Below are 10,410 nucleotides of genomic sequence, written 5' to 3'. Positions count from 1 at the left end.
AGCTTAAGATCCATGGCACAGGCCTCTACCCATTGAGCTAAAGGAGTAAATGAAAGCAGCAGGAGGCAGCTATCCTCTGTGAGCCAGCCAGTGGTTGGAGACATGACATGTTGCCAGTAGTTTACCTATTTATTTGCTAGACAGAAAAAGAATATTAGGAATCAGGATTTGGGAACCCTACACCTGAGTTCAGAAGGCCACGGGATTTAGGTATTTGCTGTACTACAGTTGAGTTCTTGCATTTGAACATTAGTTCTGACAAACCATGTTTGTGAACAACTCACAGGTATGGCATATGAAGGATACAGGATTCACTTAAAGAATTTGGGGTGGTTTTTTTTGTTTGTCTTTTTTTGTTTGTTTGTTTGTTTTGTTTTTTTAAGCTTCCCCTTTCTACAATCTTGTCTATAAAAACAGAGGCTACACCATCTTACTGCCTCCTAAGGAGAGAAACATTATTTAACAAAACTACTACTGTATACACAGAATTATTTAAGTTTCTTTCTAGATCAGTTTATTTCATTGACAGAAAAAAAGATGCCTGGACCCCTGTTTCCAATGGAGAAAACAGTAATGGGAAGATGTATAACCATACAACTGTGACTGACCACAGAAATGTTAAACATGGCTTTAAACTGGCTCAGCACATATATTTCTCTGAAGTCTGGCATATTTTTAGGGAAATAAATGAAAAAAATGTTTCTAACTCAGCAACATTCACTTCCCTATTTCAGGTTCCTAGTCTAAATCCCACTGATCTCTTTAAAGCAATGTGATGGGAACCTGCATTGAATTACATCAGCAAGACTACTTTCCTGCTAGCCACCTTCAGCGAGGTAACAACTTTTGCCCAAATTTCCCAAACAGAATTCAGCCCAAGGCAAACAAAGAGCGAAGAAGTAGAACTAGAAGAGGAAACTAAGGTGAGTTTTAGGTGGCTGTTCCTCTGTTGCTGTCAGCTCATCAATGCTAAATACTTCGAACTAGTTTTAAAACTTAAGAGAACTAAACCAGAAGATTTGGAAGACTTATTAAAAAAAACTTACATGAGTATGTTCATAAATACAGTTGTCAATAACATCTGCAAGAGTTGCTCCTTCATCCAACAGACCAATGGAGTAATTTGCATCCTCAAGAAACCCTTTCATCTCAGCCGTATTCCACAAAGCCGACAGTCATAAACCAAGAAACACAAGGGATGGGCTTCCAAGCCTTATATCCGGGTCCTTAAATTATGCAACAAACTGTACAAAGAAAACATAAATCAATGGGCAAGGAGGCACAAAGCATACTACGCCACTGCTGAAACATTAGAAAGAGCTTTCTGCATGTGTCTGTTACTGTTGATAGTACAACACATCCGCTCTACAGAAATGAAAGGGTTTTTTTTACGCTGTTCCCCATCCATTTGCCAGAGCAATTCTATTGAAGCCAAGAATCAAACAGAAGCTGCATACTTCAAATCGGATAGTAACTTCAAGATGAATAAGAAACCACAGATGCAAGACTGTTCTTGAGAAGAATCCTCCACTGCAGGCACAGTGATCTGAGCTTACCTGGACTATGGAAAGGCTGCAAGGGGAGCACACTCGTACAAACACCTCAGGTCAGCTAGTCTGATGTACAGCACCTTAAGTGACATCAGCACTCAAGTATGAAACTGGAAGACTAATACACTTCTGAATTTGTTAAAGAAAATTCACACTTTATTGATTACATGCTAGTACTGGCATTTATTAGATTCAGACATTTTAATTAACATTCTAGTTTTTGTCTAGATGCTAATTTAGAACCACTGCCTTCATACGTTATACTTACTAGACATTTATTTTGTTCTGTTCATAGGATTACCTACAGTACTTAAAATCTTCACTCCGGCAGAGGTTAACAGAAAGAAGCCCACTAGCTACAAGTAGTATTAAAACAATCTCACTAAGTGGAACTGGTATTGAATGTCAGTTATAACCAGCTTTATTTCCATCTTCTTTATCCTCAGGCCTTCACTCCAAATCAGATGTTGTTTATAAGCAGCATTTTCCAGAAGAGAATCCGAATCAACACAGCCCAAAGTGAGAAAACATTGATCAATATGCAGGCTTAGAACATAAATTATCAGTCTCGTGCAAAAAAACCATGACAGAAGAAAACTATCAACAGCTGATTATATACCTGCACCACCATTACTTGATGAATACAGCAATCTGCAGCACACTTTCCATTAGTGTTGTAGGTCTTGTTTAAAAGCAGTTTATAGCAACTAACTGACCAGATTTGTTTCAACTGCCATCTTTATGACTAACACAAGACTGATCAAAACTAGCCAGCTAACTAGATTCCTTCTTTACACAAACACCCAAGACTCTCTTTCTCAAGAGAAGCTGCATGGTATTTATGTTAAAAAAAACAAACAAACACACACAACTGTTGTTTTCTAAAGCCACCTGAACTTGGCTTTAAAGTAAGAAAATAATTTTTCTAATTGGAAGTGTTGACAGAAACCAGAAACATTACAGCTGAAGGTAAAAACAAATGCTTCACTAGGACTCTAAAAGCTAAGAAGATAACTTTGGCTTCAAATGGCCACAAGGCCAAGGTATTAATTCTGTGTCATGCTCCTCCCACCACCTCTCTACAGTCAAAAAACCCTCTAAATTTGCAACATAAGTTTTGTTAACATTGTAATAATATGAACAAAGTTGCTTTTGCTCAAGCTAATATTACGACAAGTAAGCAGCAGGTAGGTGCTCCTGCTTGTCTTTACACCGAATACTGAGGAAAACAGCCAGCACCTATGTAACTGATATGCCACCTACGTTTCTTAAGAGAAGTATTGACTGCCAGGTTAATTTAACCCAGACAGCAAAAGTCTCCAGTTATATTCAGCAGCTGAATGATGAAAACAGGTATGCTTGTGGCCCTCCTCTTGACCTGTTCCAACAGGCCCATGTCCTTGATTTGGGGGCTCCAGAGCTGGACACAGTACTCCAGGTAGGGTCCCTACCCTGCTCTTGTGAAACCCCACCTGAAACTCTCAAACCAAGAAAGACATGGACCTGTTGGAACAGGTCCAGAGGAGGGCCACAAAGATGATCAGAGGGCTGAGAGAGTTGGGGTTGTTCAGCCCTCCAGGGAGACCTCCTTCCACCCTTCCAGTATCTGAAGGGTGTCTACAAGAGAGCCAGGGAAGGACTTTTTACAAGGGCTTGTAATATTAGAATGAGGGGTAATGGCTTCAAACTGGAAGAGGGTAGATTGAGACTAGATGTAAAGAAGCAGCTCTTCACTACGAGGGTGGTCAGATATTGGAACAGATTGCCCAGGGAATCCGTACATGCTCCTTCACTGGAGGTGTTAAAGACCAGGTTGGATGGGGCTATGAGTAACCTGGTCTAGTGGGAGGTGTCCCTGCCCATGGCAGGGGAGTGGCACTAGATGATCTTTAAGGTCCTTTGCAATCCAAACCATTCTGATTGTCTCACACAAACAGCGAACCGTACACTTATTTAAGAAGAAACAGAAGATCCAAAATCACCATGAAGAAAGAGCATGACAATTATCACATTGATGTAAGAATTTAAGTAAACTACAATTATATAAACAATGACTAGGTGGCAGACACTGTAATAACCAGGAAAACATCTTCAGTCAGTTTACTTTTGAGTAACAGCTAGAACTCTTTAAAAAAAAAAAAAAAACAAAAAAACAAACCATCAACTAAACAAAAAAGACAGGCCTGTGAACCAAGTTTAACTTGGAACCAGCGAAACAAACATGAACACGAGAGTCATGTTTATGTAGCTACTGTCATCCTCCAAATAGGCATTTCATCAGTACCCTCCTCCATTTGCTAGTGGATTAGCATATAGTCCTCAAGATGTTCACCTCCATAAATTACCCATGATTTCCAGGAGCAGAGTGCCAAAAAGGGTTTGTTTTGGTTTTTTGTCCCCTGGAAATAAAAGCTAATATCACCATTTTACCAAAAATTTTGTATAGTTCTGGAGCATTCAAAATGTGAAGATCAAAAGAAGAAAAATGCCAACAGCAGACTTTAATTATTTTAGCACAATTACTTCATTCTGTGACTTTAGAATCTAAAGTTAAAATTATTTCAAGTACTTTATGCATCCTCAGGAACTTGCTGGTTGTATAATAAACACATTGAACTTTTCTTCTACAATAATAGTCCTTTTGTTGCCTTCGTGCAAGAAAAACAATACCCAAAGAGAGGAATAAGTAAACTAATCATGGTGAACACATGCAAGAGCAAAGTGATTTCCATTTTCAGCAGATTATTCAAATGCAGATCTGTTAGTCATTCAAACCCCACAAGTTTTTAAATCCTTTTATGGCATAGGAAATGTTAATGGAAAATGTTCAAATAGGTGTTACGCTGCATTTAAATCTATATCATCTTTGAAGACATATCTGATTTGTCCTGTGACATTGGAAAAAGTTCAACAAAATTCAGCAGCAACACTGGCACAGTATTTCTTGTGTCACACTTGTCATATACAATTTGACACAGTAATTTTGCATAGGATGAGCTTACATGATCTCAGCCTCCCCCTCCCTGCTTGCATCTGACCAATAAATAGTGTTAAGTACCTGCAGCTAAGCACGTGTGAAGTGACTGGGCTGGCAGAACTCTTTTAGCTGAGCTACTCTTTATTGTTTACTCAAGTCAGACAAATTCTGTGTTTCCAATCATAAACTCACAATTCCCTGTCTTATTGTACCACCCTGTTAAAGGGTCTGAAGGCAAAACAGAAGCATTTTAAAGATTTACTGTATATACAAAGGTACTTCTTAAATTTTGAAGTTTTGGGTTTTTCATACTACAAGCTACTTTCTACACTCTAAAGACTACAGATGCTTAAGAGCTCCTTCCACTTGAAGGAATGCACACCCCAGATCTGCCCTGCTGGGAGGCCTCAGTACACCCAGTCACAGCATTGACTAGGTTTTTAGACCCACTAGGCACACACACCCCACTGGCTAACTTCTTGTGCCTCATATTTCATGTGAAGAAGCTAAATCTAAGCAACAGCTAGCTTTTCTTTTTCTTCCTCAAGACTTGGGGTTCATCTGAGTTACACTGGAGTAGATTAAAGCTTATTTTGTAGTACATTCATCCAAAAAACATCTTATGGTCAAGAGGCAGGGACAGAAAGGAATACATGCTAGTACAGGCTTAACAGAATCGCTTGCAACACACAATAAACAACCTCGTTTAGCCTCTCCCAGGTTGCTAAACAGCAATTGCTTCTAAGCATGTCCATGCTTAGAAAACATCTCAGGTTTTCCATTTAGCAAAATTCACCTAGTTAAAAAAAAAAAAAAAGCTAACACTGACATACCAACTTCTGTCCTCAGAGTCACAGCCCATTCTGCTCCTCTACAATTTATTCTGCTCTGGAAGAAATTACATCATTTTAGTTTTGTTGAGAACAAGATAAGAATATTCTTTAAAGAAAACTGAAATTTCTACCAGCACTGCTACAGCACCACCACAAAACAGAGCACACTTGAGAAATGTTTCTTTACAGAGCTAATACCTGTAGTAGGATTCGAGATTGTGCTATCAACTCACTCACCCCACTCCTGCCAAGGGAGGAGAATCAATGACAGAAATTGTGAAGGTTCAAATGAATACACAGAGAAGGAAATCAATGGGCTGGTTTAAGACTTCTGTCTGTAAGATGAGTCAGAAATCATTACAGTACAGAATGCAGTACTTGCTGGAAGTTCTAACTTGCTGCAAGTCATGATTTGACAGACAGTGTGGTAACACCACCCATTTTACCACCTGAAATGTTAGTGTGCACAATGCTCCAGGACATATATTTTAAGGCAAACAAAAGCTGTCAAGCAGTATGAGACTTCTACAGAGGTATGCAGTTGCTGTCTTTGAAGTAAGTGTTACATCCTCAGGCTCTTCAGGGTTTAACACAATGACTTCCCAGATGGAGAACTTTAAAGATAAAAGTTTACATATTTAAACACTGCAATTAATGCAGACATCTGGAAGAGAAGAAAATTAAAATGCTCTGAAAAGTAACTAAACACACACTTGTCACATGCAAACATCCATAACAAACACAATTTTCAGTCTTTTCGTTAAACTATGGGAACTACATACTGTTTGGCCTGAAAAACAGGCCCTTGAGGTTTGGTTCTTTCATTAAAAACTTCCTCTGCAAGAAACAAAGTCTGCAAACCAAATGGGCTCCCAATAATGCCTTTCAACTACATGTCTTATTAAGCAAAATAAATATTTATGAGATTAGCAATTGCACTGAAGCAAAATTCATAAAAGAGGTGAAAAACACTCAACGTGCGTTCCTTACAGTACCGGTTCTTCAGGGGTAACGGATCCAAAAAGTGCAACTGTTTTGTCATTAACTTTTGTAACGAAGTGCAGAACAGGTTCACTAGAAAGGCAGAAACGTAACTTCTGTTTCCATTGTATGGAAATGCCCATTTATAATGGGAGTATCTTTAAAAAAGGATATACCAAAATGCTATTTCAGTAGCTTATAACCTTACTCAGCCAAACGCAGCCACTACCCAACCGATGGAAACGCCAAAGCAGGTTCCGTATTTCCTTCCCTCAAGAGTATTCCACGCAGTTGCATGAGAAACTAAGATCATCTCTGCTGAAGTAAGCAAGCAAAGGGAGTAGCTACTACAAAATCATGCCCCATCTGACACCTTCTATAGGAACTATGCTTTCAAGAACTTCCTTCTGTTTCCTTGAAGTCTGGATGCACTATTCAAAGCCAGTAAGCTAGCAAAGCCTGCAAAAGCAAGTACTCTTGCAAGTGCACGTGTACCACTGTTCTACCACACCAGTACTTCTCTTTGTGACAGCACAGGCAGTTACCTTCCCATCCTATCCTCTTACTTGCTCAGTCAACATTAGTATTTGGCCTCCCCATTGCCCCCTAACCTTCCAAACTCCCAGCCCTCCTGCTCCTTGACTAGACAAAACCAAGAGAGCTTTAAAGACTAGCCAGTGCAGATAACTACTGCTTCCAGTTGGCATAGGCAGGGCTCATTAATAGATCAGATCTTCATTGGTAATTCCTTCCATTTCCAATCAACCAGATGTGACAAGAAATAAAATAGATTTTCAAAGGAGGAAGACATCAGGCCAGAGCTGCCAGACTGCTCAAGAGGTCAGACCTTGCAGAGAAAGACAGAACTAAATCCAAGTTCTTCCTTGACTAGTGTAATACAAAGACAAAAGCGAGAGTGAGAATTATAAAACGGAAACCGATTTAATGGAAGTGCAAGTACACCTTCAAATAAAATATTTTTGAGTTCCTCTGAAACATAATATAAATAATGACATTTAAAAGCTCAGTTGACCTTGTTAAATGACTTTGCAAGTTGAACAGGACCCAAACTACCAATTAGTTGGCTAACCTCCAGCTTTGCCATGTTTGAGGCACTCACCTGTGCTTTGGGGGACACCAAACCAGGTACAGATTCACCAAATGCCCACAGACTACCACTACCTATACATCATCACTACCTTCAATACCAAACTACTTCTATTTATGTACAGTGTATTATTACTGAACACATAATAGATCCAAGCTCAAAATAAACACAGGACACCTGAACATTCAGCTACAAAAACAGCAAATCCAGCACCATTCCCATTATAGGACAAGTTATACCTTGCACTATTTGCCACAGCACATGAGTCTGTCAGTTCGGGAAAGAATCTCAGTGAAGGTACCAGAACAACTTTCTCCTCAGAAAAACTTCAGTCAAAGCCAAAATTCCTTCATAATAGTTTTAAAAATTAAAATGCATTTGTAGTACCTTAAGATCATACACTTAATTCCTTCTAACAATTCCTCTGCCTTTCCTTTTTCCTACTTTACTTTATTCCTGCCCAAGTGCAAAATGTCATGCAAGAGTTCTACTCACATACAAGAGGGAGCTGAAACTCTAACTGAACAAGAGAAACAACTTTCTCAGATCTTCTGCTAACAAAAATCATGCAACATCTATAAAATAACAGTGATACACAGGGAATTTTCAGTGTTAACTGTATTAACTTGAATAGACCAGTTATCTACATAGAATCAGATATATGTGGGTAATGAATTAAGTTTCAAACAAAACAAAGAAAATGTAACCTCTGGAAATAAAGCCAGAAGTCATGATAAATCAATCTCACTCTTTGCCTCCCTCACTGCAGCATTTTCAAAGAACAGGGTGGTCTACATTAAGTACCCTATTAGGAGACATACCAACACAACTGACATTCGGACTCCTTGTGGTCTTTAAAAAGTACCTGGCTCAGTTAGCTGCACTTAAACATTCTCAAGTTTTACATTAAACATCATTATATAATTTATAAGTACTAAGCCAAATGAAAAGTGCCTTCAGCTACGAAGGAAGAAAGTAATACTGTATAAAGTCAGTTTAACTCAGATATTACAAATGGACTTAAGGCTATTGTTAAAACCACATAAAGCTTTTGTTTTCTGTTAACATAACAGGATAACCACACACATTCCAGATTTTTCTGTGCTCCTTAAGATCAGCTATGCACATTCATTTGTTCTCAGTTATCATGGGTCATATTTTTCTTTAATAACTATTTGTCTTTTAAAAACGTAAGGGCATTTATAATTGGTACACGATTACCATCCAACAGAGAATTCCACATTCTACTGTAGCTCAACTCTAACTATTTGAGGAAGTGGATAGTAATTAGCAAATAATGGAGACAGGCATTTGGGAAGGCACACCCTTCATTATCAGTGTTACTGTAACTATTTCAGTACAAAATACCCTGAGAAATCACACATTACTCAGCAAATCATGATTTGATGTTAACAGTCATGCAGTGCCAATTCATGACTTCAGAATTACCACTGGGAGACTGAAGTTACAGCATTTTATTTTAGGATTTCTGTAGGAAACAACTCTAGTTCAAAAAAACCCTCTATTTACAGTGTTTACTCATGCATATCTAAGTTAGAAGTTCCTCAGGTAACTATTGAGAAAAGTATCAGGTAAATAAAATTTTAGCCCCGCCATGAATAAAAGCCCCATATAATACACATGCCACTATTTTTGAATTTGGATAATCTACATCAAGACGGTTATCTTGCTTATCAAAAAGCTAACACATACTGTTTACATTTTGGAAGTGTTTATCCTCCTGCACACAGAAGAGAAACAAGAGACTTACATGGACAAGTTAGGAGATGGAACCCTACTATCATCAGCTAGGTTCCCAAGGTGGCTCAGCGTTGAAGTCGAACTGTTCTCTATAAAGCACTTCTCCTAAGCCCTCTGGATAGTTGTAAACTTGATCAGAGATTTTGCCCTGTGGGAGAAAATGCATACAAAAATCAATGATGTCATAGCCCAAACAAAATAAAAGCTGCATCTTAAAAAGAGGTAACAGTCTTTTCAGTAATGCTTTTCAGTGTCTGCAACATCCCACCATGGACGTTTATCACCACATAAAATGCCCAGTTTCAGTGAATGAAACCCTGAGCCAGATCCAGTCAGATGTATGAATATCTGCTAAAACACAAATTATGTACCGGAAACTGCTTGTATGTACTTACCTTTCATAGTCTGAACTAAAAGTTTCAAAACTAAATGCAAAGAGCTCTACATGATCCTGCTCTTCAGGTAGTATGCCTTAGTATTGGACCACCCTCCCAAAAGCATTCTTAACCGGGTAGTCACTACGATCCTTCCCCTCCTTACTTCCTTTCTATTTTAGAATTCCTTTGCCATGTTTTCTTCCTCTGCTGTGAATGAACACAGCATGTGGATGAAAAACAGTGCTTCATATAGTGCAACTGAACGCCATACAGACAAATCCAGAGATGATCAAGACAGTAAAAAGAAACTTATGCTTGCCCTTGGGAACAAGGAAACATTTCAGCTGGCCCTTAAAAACTATTACATACAACACCAACGCAGCATTTTTAAGTACAAGGCTAACTTATTCAAATTAAGGTAAAACAATCACAAAAAAGCCCCAGTACAATGAATTAAAGAAGCAGTCAAGGAAACATTAACTAGTCCTGCTGAGAAGTTATTTCCTTCTAAAAGGAACTGTCATTTTTATGGACTTAAATATAGCACAGAACTAGGCATGTGTAAACTCAACTACAACCAAGTTTCTACAAATTTACTGTGGTCTAAGACATGAAACGTGCAATGTACCAACCACCTGTAAGAATAAATCTTTGCTGCTCTCCTTATTTAAATGAGATGTGCTGACCAAAAAAAAAAATGCTTCTGGGAATCATATAACCCTAATGATCATCTTTTCAAATGTATTACAGTTAAGCAGACTGCTGAAGTGTATTTGTTCACTTATTCTTGCTATTAGAAAACTAAACTAGTATACTCTATACT

General features: G+C 38.4%; 1 protein-coding gene across 1 annotated transcript in view; it reads right to left on the bottom strand.

Moving 5' to 3' along the window:
- AZIN1 (antizyme inhibitor 1) overlaps positions 1-9,375 on the bottom strand; it is a 20,926-nt gene extending 11,551 nt beyond the window's left edge. Inside the window, exons 1-2 of the mRNA XM_008937070.1 lie at positions 9,221-9,375; positions 1,047-1,244 (exon numbers count right to left, since the gene is read on the bottom strand). Coding sequence (XP_008935318.1) covers positions 1,047-1,148 — 102 coding nt within the window. The 5' untranslated portion in view covers positions 1,149-1,244; positions 9,221-9,375. The remainder of the gene's footprint in view (positions 1-1,046; positions 1,245-9,220) is intronic.
- Between the last annotated feature and the right edge of the window lie 1,035 nt (positions 9,376-10,410).

The sequence above is a fragment of the Merops nubicus genome, unplaced genomic scaffold (genome assembly GCF_000691845.1).
Source record: "Merops nubicus isolate BGI_N331 unplaced genomic scaffold, ASM69184v1 scaffold20513, whole genome shotgun sequence".
NCBI classification, from domain to species: Eukaryota; Metazoa; Chordata; class Aves; order Coraciiformes; family Meropidae; genus Merops; species Merops nubicus.
This window is presented reverse-complemented; position numbering and strand designations above follow the sequence as displayed.